At 45.4% G+C, this 22568-nt stretch overlaps 1 protein-coding gene across 1 annotated transcript; it reads right to left on the minus strand.

Annotated features, from left to right (window-relative positions):
* Positions 1-1712: 1712 nt before the first annotated feature.
* Positions 1713-19275, minus strand: LOC134390187 (cilium assembly protein DZIP1L-like). Its single transcript, XM_063113441.1, is given in 8 exon segments — positions 1713-1772; positions 2247-2387; positions 3775-3837; positions 5340-5468; positions 9717-9878; positions 10580-10700; positions 14631-14719; positions 18775-19275. Coding segments are annotated over 8 exon segments (1266 nt in total).
* Positions 19276-22568: the final 3293 nt, after the last annotated feature.

Below are 22568 nucleotides of genomic sequence, written 5' to 3' on the forward strand. Positions count from 1 at the left end.
CTGATTCCTGGGAGGTGGTATCTCAGTGTGGTTTTGATTTGTATTTCCTGGATGCTGAGTGATGTTGAGCATTTTTTCATATGTCTGTTGGCCATTTGTATATCTTCCTTAGAGAAATGCCTGCTTAGCTCTTTTGCCCATTTTTTAATTGGGTTGCTTGTTTTCTTCTTGTAAAGTTGTTTGAGTTCCTTGTATATTCTGGATATTAATCCTTTGTCAGATGTATATTTTGCAAATATTTTCTCCCACTCTGTTGGTTGTCTTTTAACTCTGTTAATTGTTTCTTTTGCTGTGCAGAAGCTTTTTAGTTTGATATAATCCCATTTGTTTATTTTTCCTTTGGTTGCCCGTGCTTCTGGGGTCGTGTTCATGAAGTCTGTGTCCAGTCCTATTTCCTGAAGTGTTTGTCCTATGTTTTCTTTAAGAAGTTTTATTGTTTCAGGGTGTATATTTAAATCCTTAATCCATTTTGAGTTGATTTTAGTATATAGTGAGAGGTATGGATCTAGTTTCATTCTCCTGCATATGGATATCCAGTTATCCCAGCACCATTTGCTGAAGAGGCAGTCCCTTCCCCAGTGAATAGGCTTGGTGCCTTTGTCAAAGATCAGATGGCAGTAAGTGTGTGGGTTGATTTCTGGATTCTCTATTCTATTCCATTGGTCGGTGTGTCTGTTTTTATGCCAGAACCATACTGTTTTGGTTATTATAGCTTTGTAGTATAGCTTAAAGTCAGGTAGTTTTATGCCCCCAGCTTTATTTTTTTTTGCTCAGCATTGCTTTGGCTATGCGTGGTCTTTTATTGTTCCATATAAATGACTGGATAGTTTTTACCATTTCTGAGAAAAATGTCTTTGGAATTTTGATGGGGATTGCATTGAATTTGTATATCACTTTGGATAGTATGGACATTTTCACTATGTTGATTCTTCCAATCCAAGAGCATGGAATATCTTTCCATCTTCTTGTATCCTCTCTAATTTCTCTCAGCAGTGGTTTGTAGTTCTCATTATAGAGATTTTTCACCTCCTTGGTTAACTCAATTCCTAAGTATTTTATTTTTTTGGTGGCTATTGTAAATGGGCAGGCTTTCTTGATTTCTCGTTCTGCATGTTCACTATTGGAGAAAAGAAATGCTACTGATTTTTGTGTGTTGATTTTGTATCCTGCTACTGTGCTGAAATCATTTATCAATTCCAGCAGTTTTTTTGTAGAGGTTTTAGGCTGTTCGATATATAGGATCATGTCATCTGCAAACATAGCCAGTGAGTTTCTAACCGAAACCTTTGCAGATAAGAGTTCTGGGTAACATCAGGAGGAGACTTCCAGACGGGACATGAGTGGCCACAGTGGTGAAGATCTGAGTGTTTGGGGAGCAACAGTGAAAAGGAAAGCAGCAGGAGAGGGGACAGATGTGCCACCTGGGTGAAGTGTGGCTGGGAGCAGAAAAGCACAAGGACTGCAGGGACAGGAAGGGTGAACTAGACCGTGACTGTGGGGGCTCAGCCAGGGAAGCTGTGTGGAGAAGGTCCACAAGGTGCTGGCCTCAGAACCATGGCAAGGACCAGAGGCCACGGGAGGGCCCAGAGGAGAAGACAGAGCTTTTCCAGAGACCTGGAGCTCAGGAGGGGGAGCTGAGCCTGGGCTGGGCAGAGAATAATCGGCAGTAGGGGAGGAGTCACAGGACTAGATTTAGGAGTGTGATAAACTGCTCATTGCTCTGGTTCCTCTGAAACCTCAGCAGGGAGAAGGTGCTGGGTGGGCAGCCACGGCTGAGAGCACAGGGGAAAGACACAGCTCTGCATCCGCCTGCCTGGCTGGGGCTGGGTCTCACCGCTGCCACTTCCGGAGTGCCCCGTGCAGACTCACACTAAGAACCTGGCTTCTCCAGCCTTTGTCATCCTTTGTCAAACGAAGAGAGGGAGAAGGTGATGCCTACCTTCAAGGGGACTAGTGAGGCTTAGAAGAGGAAGGAACAAACTATCAACCAGGCGTCGGGCATTTCTACGGGCTCTGGTGTTGGCATGAACCCTCTGCCGGCAGCCACTGAGCAGGATGGTGCTTCTGCAGCCTGGAGGCCAGCAGCTGCCTCTCACCACTCTGGGCCCCTCGTGCCCGAGGACCCTTCCTCCCTCCCCTTCAGGAGCCTAATGAGACTAGCGCTGATGAGCCCAGAAGAGTCCAAGGAGCTCCTCGCAGGAACAGGCCTGGGGCACCAGAGCCTAGCTGGATGGGGATAGACCTACCCTCTCCTCCTGGGAGGCGATGAGCCCAGTTTGTTCCTGCTGCTGGGTGTGGGGGGCGCTGATCTGGCGCCGGACCTGGGCAGCTGCCTTCCTCTCATCCTGAGACAGGGAGGCCTGGACCCTCTTGTTCTCCTCCTGCGGCTGGTGGCATAGAAGGGTCGGTCAGAAAACTGTCTGCAGGGAACCCTGAGTGCCTGCTGTCTGCAGGGCCTGTACCAATAGGCCAATACTGGTCAAAGGTTTCCCTTGAAGCAGGGTGGAGGATTTCTAGACCTAGGCAGGGGGCTTTCTAAGAAGACTACTTGGGCCGACCCGTGGCGCACTCGGGAGAGTGCAGCGCTGGGAGCGCGGCGACGCCCCCTCCGCGGGTTCGGATCCTATATAGGAATGGCCGGTGCACTCACTGGCTGAGTGCCGGTCATGAAAAAGACAAAAAAAAAAAAAAAAAAAGAAGATTCCCTACCTTCCAGTTTGGGGATGTTTTCAAGCTGTGCCTGAAGAGAAGTCAGAATGGAATGCAGGCCCCTAAGACCAAGGCAAAAAGGGCTCTCTGTCAGGTGTGCCTACCCACGGGAGGGACATTAAGTGAGGCCACTCACAAATCATCAAATGGACATTAAGTGAGGCCACTCCCAAATCATTTTTAGGCAAAAACAAGAGGTAAACACAAATGTGTAACATGCTGCCTCTGGTGTCAGAGCAAAGAGATTATTAATATTTGCATAAAGAAACTCCAGAAGAATATACAAGAAACCAATCAAAGTCATCACCTGCAGGGTGAGTGCTGGGGGCAGGTAGATGGGGATGGGTGGAAGTGAAACTTTACTCAGTATACCTTAATTTATTTCTTCTGCTTTTGGAATGAATTTGATCTATTTGAACTAACGAGTTTGAGTAATGTTTAAATGTTGCAAATAAAGTAAAGCCATGACACGGGGATGACTGTGCATCCCTGCACTGAAGTGGGGAGTGTCCACCCGGGGCTGGGCTCCGGCCTCAGCACTCTCACCTTCTGAGCTGCAGGCAGGGCCTGGGGCTCCTGTTACCCAGCCTGCTTCCCACCTCGCCTTTTCCTCAGGGACATTGCTACAGAAGCTGTTTCCTCTGCCCTGGGCCTGCTGCCCTGTTCACTGGTCTCAGTATGAGTCCTTCCAATTCAACTCCCCTGAACTATCCTCGTGGTCCACAGCCACCTGGCTCTCTCCTGGACTGGGGGCATTTCGAAGAGGAGCCCACACACAAAATGACCAGGGGATTCATGTGAGGCTGATAGAACAAAAGGGCCTCAAGGGGTCACCACTGAAGAAAAGCTGTGTTGGGCTCAGCTGAGAAGACCTGAAGGCCCTGCCCCTGGCCAGGGAAGTCGCTCGCCTTGCAGCTGACCCTTTCTGTGTATTGATGGGGGTCCGCAGACAGAGTCAATGGCAGCAACAAAATATGTGCCAACCAGTTCCAGGCGGGGGGTTGCTGAATTATGCGAGGAGGTCACAGGAAACCAGGCTCCGCCGGGCCACCCGACAAGAGCTGCTTCCATCATCTCAGCCGCATGCTCTTCCTGCAGGTTCTTCACTTTCCTCTTGCACTGCATTTTCTGAAAAACAGTCAAAGCTCACCAAATGGGCCTCTAGATGTTAAAAATATATAATAACACTACAGGAATTAAAAAGTACCTGCTCATGATTAGGCAGACAGAGTAGTGGAACAGAATTAAAAAACAGATAAAGAAGGGGGAAAAAGGAAATTAGTGAGGGGAGGAGGAGGGGATTATTATTATTATTTTTTCTGACCGGTAAGGGGATCGTGACCCTCGGCATGGTGTGGTCCGTGCCACGTTCAGCCAGTGAGCGCACCGGCCATCCCTATATAGGATCCGAACCTGCGGCCTCACTGCTACCAGCACTGCACTCTCCTGAGTGAGCCATGGGGCCGGCCCAGGAGGAGGGGATTATTGACTAATGGTGTTTAAGCGAGTGGCTAGCTGTTTAGAAAAAGATATGAACTTGGATCCTTATTATATATCTTAAACCAAAATAAATTCTAGCTTGGTCAAAAATTGAACATAAAATATAAGGCCATAAAAGTACTAAAAGAAAATACAAGAATATTTTCTTTTTAAATCTCAGAGTATGGATGGCCATAGAGAAAATATTGATAATTTGGACGTTTTTGAGCACGTGAACATTATTCATTTCTGTATGACCAAACCATGATTAAGTGAAAGACTGATAAAAAAAACGGAAAAATCGCCACAACTAGAGCAACAAGTGGGTTAATTTCTATACATTATAACACTCACAGTTGTTATGGAAAATCATCAATAATAGAAAAATAGTCAAAGAATGTGAACAGAGTTCACAGGAAAAGAATGGCTTTTTAGAATGGGAAACTTGTGAAATATCAGTGGAAACTCTTTACTGTGGCTTTTAGTTAGACTTTAAGCTCTTTCTCCACAACACTGGAGAAGAGAAACAGGAGCAGAACAGATTGAGTGATGGTGCCAGCTGCCCCTTCTTGCCAAGGAGTTGTCACTGATACAGATCATTTACAACTGGATTGCACTGAGATTTATCCAGTGGTGGCCAGAGCCACCTCCCACCAGCCCATGGAAGCAGACTGTGCACAAGTCTCCCCAACTCCATTCAGTGACCTCACATTTCAGCCATGGTGGGAGTATTTACACCATGGAAAATGGCAAATGCTACAAATCAAAGCTTTTTTAGTTCCAGAGAGATGATTGCTAACCATTTACCATCGCACCACTGGATCCATCCCAAATATCTTAAAATCTGGAAGACTGTCACACTAAGAGTTATTTTCAACTGGGTTAGAATTGAAATGGGGGCAAAGATGTCCAATAAGAGACACAGCACTATGTATTTTGAAAAACATCCCAGGCAAATCTGACATTCTACATGTATCACCTGCCTCACCTGAGAACACCATGCCTTCATGGATTGGCAGAAGTTCTGAAAATATAGAACTCTGAGGTCTTTCAACTTCCCTAAATCCATAGAGCAAAAATGAGAGAACGTATTGGAAGACAACTTCGCTCTTGGCTTGCTCTGGGAAGAAAGGAACAGAGCGTCAGCTCACCTGAATTTCCATCTTCCGTCTCAGGGCTTGGAGCTCCTGTGTCTGCCTGAGTCTCTCCTCAGACTCCTCATCCCGCAGTGATCCGAGGTTGGACTCCATTACACTGTGGGATTGCAGAGCCTGCAGTTTCTGAAATGACCAGGCCATAGTTTTATTTAGATGAAGATCTAATCATGATGATGTCTTTCATACTTTGAATAGTGTCAGAAGGACACACTCTACCCCAACCAAGAACCCCCAACTGGTCCTCAATAGATATCTGCACACCTGCAAGTCAGCATTCCCCTTCAGTCATGTTCTCCTAGGCTCAGCCCTGGCACAGGAAAGCAAGTTCCCACGGAAGAACAGAATTCAGAGTATGATTTCAGTGTCACTTGAATTCTGCTGTACTTAAAACCCCAAGCTCGCCTAACTGCTGCCCCATTTCTGCCTCAGTCTGTAATAGGCTGAAGAGAACCAGACTCTTAGAGCCCATGGGAGGGTCTCCTGCACCCCAGACCACTCCCTGAGGACTCCTGGTCTTCCCCCAGAAAAAATCCTGGCTGTCACCAGGAAGGGCTGGTTTTGCACAGCTTAGAGTCATGTCTTCAATACCTGATGATTCATGAGCTAGCAAAGGCACTGAAAATTGCACAAAGAGAGGATACCTTCCCATTCAACTAAGGTTGTTTTTTTTAAACATATCACTGTCACAGTAACAAAAGCAACAAATCACCATCTCTATTACTCTATGTAACTCATAAGCCCTATTTAAGCATTAAGGAACTGCACGCCCCCGAGTTCAACTTGGTATCATTCTTGCTAACTCTTTTCAACTACTGCTTAAACAATATTGGGTTCAAATGTTAACCATTCCTAAACTCCTTGAACATTTTCATAGAGTCAAATGCTTTATCAGATGTATGCACAGCTCTGGATTTCTGATGGGTCACTTTTGGTTTCCACACTGCCGCTTATGACACACCATACAGCCCGCTTTCTGGGCACCACAATCCTTCATGGTATCCTCCTTTCAGTTAGAGGCTCCTTTGGCTGCTCAATTTACCCCATATCTAATCTCAAGTTCTCTCTTTGGTCCAGGTAACTTAGCCAAGGTAAGCTGTCAGATTTCCATATTAGAGAAAAGTTTTTGAGGAGAAATATTTTCAAAATGTATTTAGCTCTCATTGGCCCTCCTGACATCAAGGAGAATCCTTTCTTGTGTTTTGAAAATGGACTATCTTACAGTGTTTTTCACAATCATTCTAAACGGAATCTTACCTGTTTCCCCCTCCCCCCGGAATTAAAAACAATTAATTAGTAAAATAATTATCCAACTACACTGAGAATTTTGTATACAGTTTGGTTCCTGTACTTTTACAAAAGTAAAATAAAATGTTGAGGAGACAGGAGTGAAACAAACAAACACCAAAACACAACATTAGCAATCCTTTAAGAAGGAAAAAAAATGGATCGGATATTCCAGTTTAGGATAATGAGATCCAAGTTAAAAGGAAAACCATGGATGGTAAGGATTTTGTCCTCATTAACCAAAACTCAGAATTTTCTAACCAAAAGTAATCTTTTGACCCTTGATGAAGTGTTTCTGAACAACTGCAAATTCAAATTGATACATGTTTATCAGTGTCTACTCCGCTAGCACGTGTCAGGGAAGTGTGGGAGTCAGGCGACATTCAGATGAGCTCGGAAATGATGCGTGTGGAGCTGGGTGTCAGTAGCATGAGAGCCATATGGTGAACCAGCATCTTGTCTTCCACAGGTCTTTTTTTACCCTATTGGGGTGAATTTAGGCTGGGAGGGCTCAGGTCATTTTAGATACTGCCTGTCCCCATCACCCCAGCCTCACACAGCTCTCATTTGAGCCCACCACCTTCCATCCTTGGCTTTCCACCTCAGACTGAGATGATGGACCACCCGAGACTCCAGGCATATCCTATAACAATTCCCTTTTGCAAAAGCTGCCAAGGTGTTTCTTTAGGCAAAATGTGGAGTGATCGTGAGAAATACTAGTAGACATTTCATTTTCAAATACAAGATTCTGACTTCTGATCAAGATGGCCTAATAAATGGTCCCCAGCAAAACTCTCTCCACAATCAACCAATTTACAAGTATTAAAAAGCAATGAACTGCCAAGCTGGGGCCACCAGAGCTCAGGGAAAGAGTAAGAGAGACCTACAGAGTTCATGAAGGCAGCACAAGTCACGATGAGAGGAAGAAATGACCGCTCCAATGGTTTCGAACCCTGGCTGCTTCAAGGTTGGCCCTGGTGAGCACACAGAGTGGAAGCTGGCAAAAGATGCGTCTGTGCCCTTCATATGAATTTGCTTGGAGGCAGCCGGGGAGAAGAGGGTCTTCCTAGCCCTTAGGCCAGCAAGGCCACTAACAGGGTTCCCGCAGACCCACATAGGAGCAAGGGGCCACATACAACTGAAAAAGGGAACCATTCAGAGGCCAGTGAGTCATCACAAGGGACCAGCAGCATGGCCCATCACATGGGAAGTGTTTGGAGTTTAGGAGATGGCAGAGATTGGCCCACTGGGAGAACACTGGGGCACAGCATGGACAGCTGATCTGCCCCCCAATTAGTGTAGGCCCACTCAGTGGAGACTGGTCAGGAATATTGAACTGCAGGGGGAGCAGTTTATTGGAAAGTCTCAGGCCCAGACCAGAGTTTCCACACAACCCAGGTGTACCAGACCTTACAAGACCTGGAAGTGCTTAGAAGTCAACAATTAAAACCTGAGCTGCACAAAAACCCTGCCCCAGAGAATCAGCAGCAAAGCAGCAATTTATCTCAGCCACAGGACTCAAGTGTTGGTTCCCACAGGAGGTTTCCGCATTTTAGAAGTAACCAAAGATCAATAAATAAGTTCCAGTGCAGAGTTTCCATGGTGGGAATAGTGTATAATCCAACACAGAACTGAAAGAAAAAAACAAAAAAGCCCGCAGATCAGAGACAAAGTTCTGATATTAACCAGTAAAGGTCTAACACCATCAAAGAACACCTATAAAACCTAGAAGGACCGGAAGCCTCCAGGCTCCCAAGCTCAGGTGTGAGGATGCTGAAGGCCTCGGCCATGCCCCCGACATCTGCATCCAACCCAGTGATGACCACCAAGCTGCTGCCAGAAGCACGCCGGGGGTCCTGGGTTGAAGGGGGACCCCAAGGACCTCAGCCATGCCCCCCTAAAGTCTACATCCAGCCAAGCCGTGACCAAGCCACTGCCAGAAGCCCCCTGGGCTCCCCTGCAGGAATGAGGGGGACCACAGACCTCAACCACATACCCCTTCTCTTCCCCCCATTCTATCCACCTCCCTCTTTCCCTCTTCCCCTCTCCCAACTGCTCCACGACATCTTAGAATGTAAAAAATAATAATATTAATAATAAATAATTTAATTTAAAAAACAAAAACAAGATTCTCCTTGATATTAACAGGACCAATGAGATATAAATACAGTTTTAAAATATTTTCCACAAAACCTTTTTCTTGATACATTTCCAGCCACTGATGTATATATACATACACATGGGAAGATACTCCAGGGGTAACTTTAATAAGGTTTTCCTGCATAAACGAGATGGTATATCTGGTACAAGAGCAGGAGCTTTGGAGTTTAAAGAGCTAGGTTCAAATTCCAGCTCCACCTATTACTAACTGAGTGACTTTGGACAAGGTTTGTGGCCTCAATTTCTTTACTCGTTAAGAATGACTGCTTTAAAAAACAAACAAAAAAGAACTTTAAAAAAGTAATTAATAAACTAATGATGCACCCACTGTGAGAATGTTGTGTTTGATTGTTATAAGGATTAAAAGTTAGTGCTTTTATAAAGTGCTCTGCACAGGGGCTGGAAAATAGTGAATACAGTCAGTAAAAGTTAGCTGTTATGTGGGACCTTCACAGACCTCAACAGAGAGCCCGGCATGCAGCCAGCACTCAGAACATCTGTTGGGAGAAAAATGCATTCCTTTAGATTTTGCCTCATTTCTTGTCCAGTGATGAAAGACCTTTGCAAAAATAAGGATAATATCTATTATATTGCTATATGCCTCATATACTACTGGCGTATTACTACATTCCAGATAATGTTAAGTACTGTGTACTGTACATATGCTAACGTAACCCTTTCAGAAGCCTATCTTACAGAAAAGAAATGCAACACAGGGAGCTTGGGTGACTAGTCCAATGTCACACAGCCAGTATGTGACATAAGAGTGCTTCAGCCCTAGGCACTGGCCTATGACATCGGGGCTCAGAGTGTATTGGCCCCCAATGGCAGATGAAGAAAAATTAGTACAAACTAAGAAATGAATTTTGAGAACACATAAGCAGATTTTCAACAAAACAACTTTGAAAAGCCTTTTCTGTTGGGTACCTCTTCTAGAATAGAATACTTGTTGGTGATACTTCTACATTCATCGCCCAGTAATTTTTTTTGCTTATCTATTTCTTCATAAAGCGTGGTCCACTCTTTTTCTTTCCACTCTTCCAATTCTTTCCTAGATTCTATTTCCCTCTGATGACTGATTTCTGCTTCCTACGAAGAAAAGCAAGAATGATATAATCAGTAATTCCGCATTATAGCAAATCTTTGCTGAGGACCTGCTGGGCCCTGGTCCACGCAAGTCACTATGGAGACCCAAAGAACATCTACCCCCCAGTGCCCACTGTGTGCACTTGGGGATGGCCAGTCTAATGCAGTCTCATCTAATTGTAAAGTCCCCTGAGGATAGGACTTGTCTTTCTTCATATTCCTCCCAATGCCCAGCCTGGCTGGTGGTCAGTGAACGCGTGCTGAGGGAATGAGTGATGAATGAACAAATGAAGCAAGGAGCAGGGCGAGTTTGCATAATTTCATTCCACAAGCATTTACTGAGCACTTCCTGTGGGATGGGTTCTGAAGCTTTCAGAATCAGACCCGGTCTTTTGTCCTCAAAAAGCTAACTAACAGTGTAGTATAAGAAGATAAGGTTCAAGTTCAAATGCCCTCAGAGGGTGCTGATTAATGAAGCCAATTGAAACGCTCTGCTCTACTTTAAGCCACAAAGGTCTGGCAAAGATAATTCGATCTTCCTTTCTTGACTACTCAAAATTATTTGCCACATCCGGGAAGAGGTCATCCCAGCTCTCACGCCTTGGGAAACAGCTGGCACTTTGGCCTGTGAGACTCACATGCATCGTGAGTCTCTTGGGTAGTCTGTGACCCAAGTCTCCCTGGCATTTGTTCCCTGTGCCCACCTGGAGCTGTCTCTGTCTCTCAACCTCCCTCTGAGCTTCCAGCTCCCCTTGGGTCCACTTTAGCTTGGTCTGAAGCTCTCCCAGCACTTCTTCCGCTGGCTGTCCTGCTTCTTCTGTTTTCCTGTGGGGTCCATGCAAAGAGAGGCTTATCAGCTTAAGTCAAAAGTCACTGGAGTGTAGTCTCTTGCCGCTTCAATCAGTCACACCTTGTTCTGAGACCAGCTTTGCTACTTAGTACATTGATTTGGGGTCAATGACATAACCTCCCTGACATTCTGTGTCTCCAAACTGCAAAATGGAGGAAATAGTATTACCAAACTCAGAGGGTTACTGTGAGGATGAAATGAGATAATGCAAGGTACTTAGCACAGTGCCTGGCTCAGCAGCTCCATATGTGTGAACTACTATTGTATTGTCACTTAAATAAGTATTTTGACAGTAGACACCTAGAAATGGAAAAATTCCTAGAGTAACAGAAGCAGTGTACACACCAATTATTAATACAAAGAACATAGCGATGTATTCTGACAGCAATCAGACAGGAGTTTAAATTAACAAAAATAACTGTAGTTTTAAGTTTACACTTTTCAATAATACAGCATAATTTAAGTGTGTTATTTTAAATTTCAAATGAAAAAAAGACAGCATGTGTAATAAAGTAATATTTTAACCAGGTTGCTTTAAGTGTATACTTTACATTTTTAAGTTAAAAAGAATGATTCAGAATGAAGTATAAAAGACCATTCTAAGTATACCACACACTGATAACACAAGAGTTAGGGGTTAATGAAAAAAGATACCAATTGTACTTGAACATGTGTTACTTTTAAAGTATGTTTAGTGCTTATTAGATAGACAGTATTGTTATTGAAACTCTAAGCCTCTTTTGGAGAAAGAGATGTGGCCTTTCTCAGGTTGAAGTTTTTGGAAGCAAACAATATTTAGATGTAGTAGAAATTAATTTGATTTAATACAGTGATTTGAGGTGAGTGTGGCATAGGATAGCTGGGCTTCTGAGAAGCCAGCTCCCCAAGAATAAAAAGGTCGTGAATACTGATGAATCACTAGTTAGCTTAAGAACACATTTCCCCTCTCCTTATAGCACTTTACCTTAAAGAAATAATAAGAGATGTACACCAAAATTTACATGTAACAATACTGATCATAAGATTTCTAATACGGAAATTTTTGTGTGAGCCATATACGAGGGTACTTCAAAAAGTTTATGGAAAATACAATTAAAAGACAATATGAATCTCTCCATGAACTTTTTGAAGTACACTCATGTTCAACAGGAGGAAATTATGATATAAATTATGATAGCCACTTGATAGAATATGATTCAGCCTTAAATACCATGTTTCAAACAGAAGTTAATGACACTGGAAAATGTAATATGCTCTGACATGAAAGTAAGCAATAGTCAAAGTGCATAATACTATATGATTATGTATGTCTTGTTCAAAGCCCTAACAAATAGAGCAGGGGAAGGCCGTGAACAGGGGTGGTTCTCACATATGTCTGATAAGAACTATCACAAAGGACTCTGCAAAACCACAACTTTGCACAAAGGCCTTTACAACCTTACACAGAAAATACTTCTGTGAGGACATCTGCCCCACGATTGCCTGTCCCACCTTGGACTGGCGTACCCTGTTATTGATCCTTGTAGCCAAGGATAATTATCCCAAAACAATTAAGTAATCCTCCATCACTTTTCCTTTAAAACCCTTTGTCTTCCTTTACCTCCCTGAACATGCACATAGTTTACTATCACCCATGTATTCCCCTTGCAGTGCCCTATTCCCGATTAAACTCTTTTAGACAGCCTCTCTGTTTGTTTTTCAAGTTGACAGCCTACAGGCAAAATGATAGCGAATACACCAAAATATGAACTGCTGGTGCTACTGTCTGTGGTTTTCATTTTCTCTTTTCTATCTTCCTGCATTTATATGTTCTATATAAATATGTACCTATTTTTAATTCATCTATATTTTATTGCATATTGTATTGGATACAGTTTGTTGTTTCAATACATGCATATATCATACAATGATCCAATCAGAATAATTAGCATAGCCATCACCTAAACATTTGTCATCTCTTTGTGGTTATAACATTCAAGATCCTTTCCAGCTATCTTGAAATATACAATACAATATAATAGCTTAGCTGTAGCCACTCTGGAGAACCAGAACCTATTCCTCCTATCTAACTGTAACTTTCTAAGGTATCCACTTACCATCTTCTCCCTGTCCCTTGTCCCTACTCCCCTTCCCTGCCTCTGATAACCACTATTCTACTCTCTAATTCTTTTCTTTTTTTCTCTCTTTATTTTTCTTGATTGACCCATGATAATTGTATGTATTTATGGAGTACAGTGTGATATTTGGGTACATTTATACAGTGTGCAATGATCATATCAGGGTATTTAGCATACCCATCACCTGAAGCATTTGTTGCTTCTTTGTATTGGAAACATGCAAATTCCTCTCAATTCGCTACTTGAATTATACAGTAAATTTTTTTTTTGTCTTTTTCGTGACTGGCACTCAGCCAGTGAGTGCACCGGCCATTCCTATATAGGATCCGAACCCGCGGCGGGAGTATCACCGTGCTCCCAGCGCCACATTCTCCCGAGTGCGCCACGCGCTCGTCCGAATTATAGAGTAATTTGTCATTAACTTTAGTCACCCTACATTGCCGTGGAACACTAGGTCTTATTCTTCCTGTCTCTCTACAATTTTGTGTCCATGGACCACTCTCTCCCATCTTCCTTCCCCCCTCCTCCCACCGGTCTCTAGCTACCACTATTCTACTCTCCATGTCTGTGAGATCGACTTTTTTAGCTTCCACCTATGAGTGAGAACATAAAGTATTTCTTTTTCTGTGTATGGCTTATTTCACTTAACATAATTTTCTCCAAGCTCATCCATGCTGCTGTGAATGGCAGAATTTCATTCTTTTTATGGCTGAGTGGTATTCCATTGTGTATGTATGCCACATTTTCCTTATCTGGTCCATCAATGGACATTTAGGTTGGTTCCATATCTTGGCTATTGTAAATAGAGCTGCGAAACACATGGCAGTGCAGGTGTCCCTTCGACATGTTGATTTCCTTTCCTTTGGATATACCCAGTAGTGGGATTACTGGATCAAATGGTAGTTCTATCTGTAGTGCCTTGAGGAACCTCCATACTGTTTTCCGTAATAGCTGTACTAATTTACATTCCCACCAACAGGGGGAATCAAAGACATATATTTTTATCAGAAAAAAATATTCAAGACATGGAAAAATTTGTTTCTCTTTAGCACCCTCCAATACAGAACCAAGAATTAGATATGTAATAAATGCATAGCAGCTAGGTAAACGGTCCTGTTTTAAAACTTTTCTGTTCTTTGAAAAGGTAATTAAAATTATGGAAAATAGGAAAAATGTTGTATTTACGGGGATTTTTACATTTACATTTATTTTATGTTTCAACCGATCTTTTTTTTTTTAACTCCAAAGAATGGATATAAAGTATAGAAATCTGTTTATGGGGAAAACATACAGCCTTGCTACTCATTTTGGAATTTGAAATAGTAAAATTAAAGTGATGAAGTCATGGTAAGTTCAGGTACACAGAAAAGTCAGAGAACTGGTCTGACTGCTCATTTACACCTTGTAGCTAGCATCAGAGAATGGCAGATTCACAGAAGGCTGGGAAGTAAGGGCCCTTCAAAGTCATTCTGTCTGACGGCCCCATTCACACTGATGGCCATTGAGTTGCAGAGGGGGAAGCAATGGCCAAGGTCACATAATAGAAACGGACAAAGCTAACACTGAAAATTACCTGTCAGACTCCCAGCCCCGCTTCTGTACACAGGTGGTCAGAAATCCTTCCAGCCCACATGGGATCCCTCAGGGTGGGTGGTGAGATGACCCCATCCTCAACTGGAAGCTGAGGTTCTGAGGGCACTTTTAAGTGATATTTGTGTCCCCCGCCCACTGAATGCCTGCCCCTGGTGCTTCCACAGTCCCAGGAGGGCCCCAGGCTGCTGCCTGGACTCACCACCTTCTGCCACGCCTGCATGCCTGCGCTGGATGTGGCCCTGGAGAAAGGTGGCACTCATGAAGGTCTTGTCACACAGGTGGCACTACATGAGGGAAAGCAATGGGGACGACAGGATTAGATAACCTGAGTCCGCCTGGGATTTCCCCTAGCCCAACATCCTGTTCTCGTGGGACCCCTGGGCTACTTCCGAAAGGAAGAATTTGATTTCCTGAGGAAGGCAGTGATGCCCACCCAAGATGCCCATTCGAATCACCTGGAGAGCTTTAAAACACCGCCCGTGTCCCAGGGAACTGTGAACACTGATTGAATATGGGCTGATACTAAGGAATTTCTGTTGATTTTTCAGGCTGTGATGATGCTGCTGTGTTTCTGCTTAAAAGCGGGAATCTTGCTTTGTAGAGATAGAAACTGAAATATTTGCAGATAAAATCATATGACTAACATGCTTCAAAACAATCCAGGTGTGTGTGAAGGTGGGGAGAGAAAAGACGCAACAGCATGGCCGTGAGTTGACAACTGCTGGGCGGGGCAGTTTGCAGACGAAGGCGCATGACGTCACTCTCTCTACTTTCGTAATGTTTGAAATTTGCCATAACAAAAAGTTTGAAAAAGTACCAAGTCTGGGTCGCACCCCAGGGTTGAGAACCACCTGAGGCAGAGGACAGCGAATAAATAGCATCTGTGATTCCGCGTCCCTCTGCTAGGGCATTGCAGACACTGCCAATCTGTCATATCGTCTTTTCACTGTAGAACTTCAGATTCTCCACCCGGCTTTGGAGGCTGCCATGACGAGTTAACCAGAGTCAGGGGGCAGATTACCTGTATCTTTGCACAAAGGCAAACGTGACAGAATTTGACAGTTGTCCCCCATACCCATTTTCCCTTTCTTCCTCACTAACAGAAACCCTGATTTTTAGCTGGTCATGAGGCCAATGGAATAAACCTTATGTCCCAGCCTTCCCTGGAACTCAGTGTGGCCATGTGACTAAATTCTGGCCAACGAAATGTAAGCAGAAGTGGTGTATGCAAGTTCTGGGAGGGGTGATTAAAGGAAGTTATGCCATTCATCACCCCCTCTCCTCCTGCTGACGAGGATGGTGGACCAGAGAGCTGGACCTCACGCAGCCACCTTAGACCATGAGGCAGAAGCCGCATGACGGGAGTGGCAGAGCAGCACAGTAAAACCTGGGTCCCTGATGATTGTGGCGTTGCATATCAGCCCTGGGTTGCTTACCTCCAGATTTTGTTAGAGAGAGAGAGGAGAAACTTCTATCTGGTTTAAACACTTGTGACTAGAGGATTGTTTTCTGCTGTCATAGTCAAACCTAATCCAAACAGACATAAGCTGGACTGACCGACTTTGCCCACTCTGGACTTCTTTTTTTTTTTTTTTTTTGGTGCTGGCTGGTACAGGGACGAAACCCTGGACCGTGCTGTTTTTGGCACCACGCTCTAACCAACTGAGCTAACTGGCCAGTCCTCACACTCTGCTGTTCCACAGGGACACAAATGAATCTCTAGCTGTCAGAAGGAATATCAGTTGCGTGGATTGGTGGACATTTTAAAAGGCATCTTCTCCCAAATTGTAAGCCTTTCCCCCACTCCCACCTCTCCCACCTTCCCCCTACCCACCTCAAGCAGCACACTCACCACCCAGGCACCTGAAGAACGCAGCCACCACTGCCTTCAGGCAGACCCATGCTCACTAGTGTGGCATTCAAGGCCACCATGGCCTGGCTCTGCTGTCCTCTCCTGCCACATCTCTCACCACAGCCCCCACACAAACATCCCAGGCTACGCCAAAGCCATCCTCCCCCACCACACTGAGTCCCTTCTCACCTGGTGCCCTGGATGCCTCTGCCTTAGCGCCCCTTCCCAAACCTCAGCTCCACATTCAAGGCTCAGTGCAGACCCCACCTCAGAAAGACCCTCCTCTCCCTCCTCTGCGCCCACAGTGCCTCGGCCATGTCTTTGTGTCACTGAGCACTTTCTGCACTTGTCGTGGACATGTGTGCATTTCCTGGCCACACAGCAGCCTCTCCCTCTTCTTTTGGTAACAGCACCCCACTTTCTTCTGGGGAGCTCCCCTCTCCCTTACTCTCAATCCATGGGCTTCTGTCCACTGCCGGCTCTCTGGTGGAACATGTGACCAAAACCAGAGCCCATCAGTGCCCCATTCCTGGGCCCATGGGAGTGGTTCAGAGATGGGTAGGAGACCCAAACCCAGGAGATGCAGTGAAATACCAGCCAGGCTGCTGCTGGCACCAGGAAGGTGCTCTTTCATGCCAGCCTTGAATCTGGGAAAGTTTGAAGCTGGAATTACAGTTGCCCAACTGGCCCCCACGTGGACAGAATCCTTCTGAGAACAGAAACACAGAGGAAGAAGAGCCAAGAGCTGCAGATAGAAGCTACTTCCTGGTGACATCATCTGGCTCCTGGGGTAAGCTGACCTGCGTCCTACCACACCCCTGGACTTTCCAGTTAAATTAACCAACAGATTCCCTACTGGCCTAAGCCATGTTAGGCTGCTGTTTTGTCACTTACACAAAAAACCTTTTTCATCATAAACATTGTATAAATTAGCATTTAATCAAATAACACTGCACCTTAATGATTCCTTCTGTCCCACTGTGATATTGCGATATACTCAGAATATATATATATTTGGCATTTGTCCCCAGTTCCTGGCACAGATCTCCTAAAACCTTTGTAATTAACTGAGCAATAATGGTGACAGGAGTATCGTTTGTAATAATGTTTGGTCTTAGGCTCTGGGTCCTAACACAAGAGCTTCTGAGATTTTGGAATCTCTGGAGTGACGAGTGTCAATGAGATGGCTGGTGGGGGGCTCCCCTGGATGGCTTCAGGGAGGGGGCTGGTCACCAGAAAGACCAGGCATGATTAGAGGGATGGGACTTTCAGCCCCACAGCCCATCCTCCAAGGAAGGGACAGGGGATAGATATTGATTTAATCACCAATCGCCAATGATTCAATCAATCATGCCTACACAGCAGAAAGTCAATAAAAACCCTGAATGACGAGGTTTAGAGAGCTTCCAGGAGGATGAACACATTGAGGGGCTGGGAGGCTGATGTCCTGGAGAGGGCACAGGCGCTCCTAGCCCTCCCCATACCTCACCCTACACATCTCTTCCATTGGACTCTTCTGAGCTATAACCTTTAGAGTAAACCAGTAACAGTGAAAGTATCTTCCTGAGTTCTGTGACCCATGCTAGCAAATTATTGAACCTAAGGAGGGGTGTTTGGGGGAATTCCCAGTTTGTAACCAATCAGTCAGGAGTACAGGAGGACTGGGACTTACAGTTGGCATCTGAAGTGTGGCCAGTCTGGTGGGACAGAACACTCAACTTGTGGGATCTAATGCTAACTCCAGGTACACAGTATCAGCATTTAATTACATTGAAGAACACCCAAGTGGTGTTAAAGAGTCAGTTTGTGTGAGAAAACACACACACACACACACACACACACACACACACACACACACATTTGATGTTATGAGTTTTGTGAGTAGAAACACACACACACCCTGTACAGCCTAATCAGATACCCTTGGACTCTCTGGCCATGAGCAGTGAGTTTGGATATGTTGTCCCCTCCAAAACTCATGTGGAAATTTGATCCCCAATGTGGCAGTGTTGGAAACTGATTGAGTCAGGGGGCAGATCCCTCATGAATAGATTAGTGCTCTCCCTGGGGGAGGGGGGAGTAATGAGTGAGTTCTTGCTCTACTAGTTCTCGCAAGAGCTGGTTGTTCACAGGACCCTGGCACCTCCTCTCTCTCTCTCTTTTGCTTCCTCTCGCCATGTGATCTGCTTGCACCTGCTGGCTGCCTGCCACTTTTCTGCCATGAGTAGAAGCAGCCTGAGGCCTGTGCCAGATGCAGCTGTCCCAGAATCGTAAGCCAAAGAAACCTTTTTTCCTTACAAATTACCCAGTTTCAGGTATTCTGTTATAGCAACATAAATGGACTAATACAAGCAGCATCTCTAAAATCTACTCCTAACCAGTAAGGAGAACTCCCAGCAGCCTCATGGCCCAGGACAGTGCTGCCCAGTTGGCCCAGTGGCCAGGCACAGAGCCCTCCCACTTCCCCACCTTGTGGAGTCTCCTCACCGGGTGGTAGCTGTGGGCGTCTGTCTGCACTAGCAGCTGCTGCAGGGTGCTGATCATCTTGTGACGCTGGTGGCTCTCCTTCCTCACAACCTTGAGCTTGTCAGTCTGGTGGCCCAGCTCCACCTGGTTTTGCTGCTGCTGGCGCAGGCTGGCCTGCAGCCGCGCCTCCTGCTGGGCAATGCTGGCACTCAGGCACTCCTGGCAGTGCAGTAGGTACTCAATGCTAAGCTGTGCCAGACGCAGCACCTTGAGGAGCACCAGGTCCACAGGCTGCCTACAGCAGCTGCAGGCTTCCTGCTCCAAGTTGCAGAAGGTGACGCCATCAATGTTCTCCTGTAGAGCCGCCACGTCCACCTCCCGGGCCACACGGTCCACATCCAGGGCATTAATGCGCCTCCAGTCTATGCTCTCACAGCGAGGCTAGAACTTGAAGGTGGGGAGTGTGTAGGCCCCAAAGAGGAGGCCACTGAGGCACCCAGCACCTGCAGCTGGGGACTGCATGGGTGGGGGCAGCCCGGCTCTGACCACCGGGGAAGGGCACCACCAAGGCCACAGCAGCAGGACACGGAGCTGAGAGGGCCTAGAAAATAAGAGAGTCCGAGTTAGGTGAGGTGCGTGTGGCTGCACATGCTGTGACCCACCAGCAAGAGCTGAGGTGGGGCCAGGCGAGGCGTCTGCACACAGCTGCAGTGGATGTGCACATGCTGCTGTGCACAGGGACAATGTGTGTGTGCCACTAGAGAGATGTGGATTCCAATCCACTGCCTTGGGCACATCATTAAGGCTCCTGCACATATGGGGGATCCAGGGGCCCACTTTCCAGGCTTGAGGTTGGGAGGGAGGCAGGAAAAGCATCCAGCCTAGTCCCTGGCACTTAGTAGGTCCGCAGTGAGCCCCCCATGCCCACCTCCCCTGCAGGAGTTCCTGGCAGTGGTATTTGTCAGTGGGGAGCTGTCCCATGGAGGAGGGTCCTTCTACATTTACCAAACCTACATTTACCTCAGGATAAAGTCCCACAACCAGCCGTGGGTGGCAGTGGCACCTGAAGTCCACCATGCCCCACCCTCTCCTCCTGTAATTACAGGATTCCAGGGGAGCACGGGTGGGCTACCTTTCCCAGCTTCCCCAGTAGTAAGGTGTGACGACGTGACTAAGTGTTCTCCAGTGAGATGGGGTCCACTCCTGCCCTCAGGGGCCTCAGAGAGCAGCTGTGTCTCTGTACAGGTTGTGTGAATCCATGATGGGCTTTTTTTTTTAAACCTAAAATTTTAATGAAAAGAACTCCAGTTTGTTGCCAAAAGATTTAGATTCTACTCTGCACACTTTTGGTGATCATAGAAATCGTCTTCTCTCTTTAAAGAGTAGTTTGAAAATATCAATGGGAATTTAAGTAAACATTCCACTACTGACAATGACAACTTATCCTATAAACAAACTCAGAAGTGCAAATGTGCTTGTAAAAAAATTGTCATTGTGGTGTCATTTGTAAAAGTACAAGAAAAAAAGGAAGAGGGAGAGGGGTTAGAGAGAAATTGGGTGATGGACACAAAGAATAATTACGATTTGTAATGATGAACGTGCTGATAACACTGATTTGATCATCACATATTGTACACAAATACTGATAGTCAACTCTGTATCCTATAAATATGTACAATCAATTATGTTTCAAGTGTAAAAAGAAAAGAAAAAGTAGAAGAAAGCAAATTACAAAGTACAATGGTCGCTCAATAGAATCTCTGTACAATGGAATGCCATGCAGCTATCGATAAGTATAAGGCAGCTGCACATGTGCTGATATGGAATCATGACCTCCAAGATACACACACACACACTGTATCTGCATTAATGATATAGTAATGTAATCATATTTAATAATATATCATAAAATAAAACATATATATATCACTTTAGAATGGTGACCTGTGACAGAAAGGAGGAAAATGGGAGAGTGAATTGGGGATAAATAATGAATAGAAGGATCGTGTGTGAGTAGGAAAAGGTTAGATAGATAAATAGAGAGACGTTATGCAGCACAATGATGATATATATACATACATATACACACATATTAATGATTCATATTTGTTATAATTTGTTTATAATGAATAATACATGCTTATTTATGATTCTTGTACGTGATTCATTTTTATATATATTATTTCATAAGCATAGACTATTTCTGGAAGGATAGACAAGAAGCTATTAGCAATGGCTACCTCTGGGAAGTGGGAATGGAGATTAGAGAACTTTTATTTTTCACTTTCCACCTCCCTATACTGTTCAAAGTTCTTCCCACCATCATCTATTACTTTTTTTATTTTCTGAAAGACAAAAATACAATTTCGACCCTTGAGGAAATGAAAATCTAACTGAGGCAATAAGAGGCCCCTTTTACCCTGTGCAATCAAGTTCTTCTTGATTATGTGATTCAGTCTTTCCAGTGCAAAGGAGAAAGGAAAGAGAAGATGCTGTCCTCATGAAGGAGGAAGACCTTGAGAAAACAGTAGGGCTGTGCTGCCAGCGAGGGGAAGGGCTTCCAGGAAAGGCCAGTGGCCTCACAGAGCCTCTGTCTTCACCTGTGAAAGGAGGTGACAGGTTACCAGTCCTGCCTGCCTCGCACGGTGCTGTGAGAACTGGAGGAGACGTGAGTGGAGGCACTCGGAAATAATACTGGCCACCATGCAGGGAGTGCCAGTTCTGTGCTAGATACAAACCTGCAAACAGTTGCTACTATTCCCACTTTACAAACAAGGAAACTGGTATCTGGAGAGGTGAAGTGGCTCACCCTAGATGGGGAGACCAGAGCTGAGGTGCAATTGTCGGTGCATCTGTCTCCAAAGCTCATGGACTTTGAGCCACTCAACACTGATCCTTGGGGCTATTCCTCCTAAAACTTTGCTTTGGTCATATTATCACCACTCATACCTCAAACCTCCAATTCATTCATTCGCTCACTCTCCCCTCAGTTATAGTGTGCTCACTTGGGTGTAGTCAGGTGACAGGCACTAGGGCTACCAAGGTTTACTTACCACACCCCTGCTCCCCACTCTGAATTCCAGCATGGCTCCCTGATGCACTGTACCAAGGGCAGGCCACTTAGCCTGGACTTGAGGCTGCCAGGAAGCCACGGGCCACCTTTCCAGTTTCAGCTCCCATCCTTCCCTGTCTCAGATGTGCTTTCCCAGCACGTACTCCAAAAACCAAACCATCCAGACATAAGCACCCCCATCATGGACTTAAGAAGACCAGCACATTTCTACCTAACATCTCAGGTTGTCAGAAAAAAGGAGCTGGGTGACAAGATAGTCATCATACTTAGCTCCAATCACAACTGTGCCACTGGAGCCTCATAGACAAGTGTTCACAGCAAGCTGTGCCTCAGAGCAATGGCAGGTTACCAGGCCTGCTGTGGGCAAGGGTGACAGGACACCTGCTTCCTGTCCTCCCACAGACAATGAGCTTTCCTTGGAACTTCACTGATTAACTGTTGGAGCTTTGGCCTCAGATGGTCAGCAGCAGTCTACTCTCCAATAACAAGGCCAGGAACACCCCACCCACAACACTCTTGGCTCACCTCCTACCTCTTAGAATGCTCCTTGCAGCCTCTTCTTGAACAGTGACTGTTCTTTCACCTTCCCTTTAAGGCAGGGTATGCCAGCGCCCCCTTCATATTCCGCTGCTCACCCACGACCCAGCTGTCCCTGCACACTCTGCCTGGGGCTGAGCTCACACACACCCACAGCTTCAGCTCTAGGTATACACCTGCTCAAGGCTGAGCCCCAGCCACTCAA

This window comes from Cynocephalus volans, chromosome 11 (genome assembly GCF_027409185.1).
Source record: "Cynocephalus volans isolate mCynVol1 chromosome 11, mCynVol1.pri, whole genome shotgun sequence".
In the NCBI taxonomy this organism is placed as follows: Eukaryota; Metazoa; Chordata; class Mammalia; order Dermoptera; family Cynocephalidae; genus Cynocephalus; species Cynocephalus volans.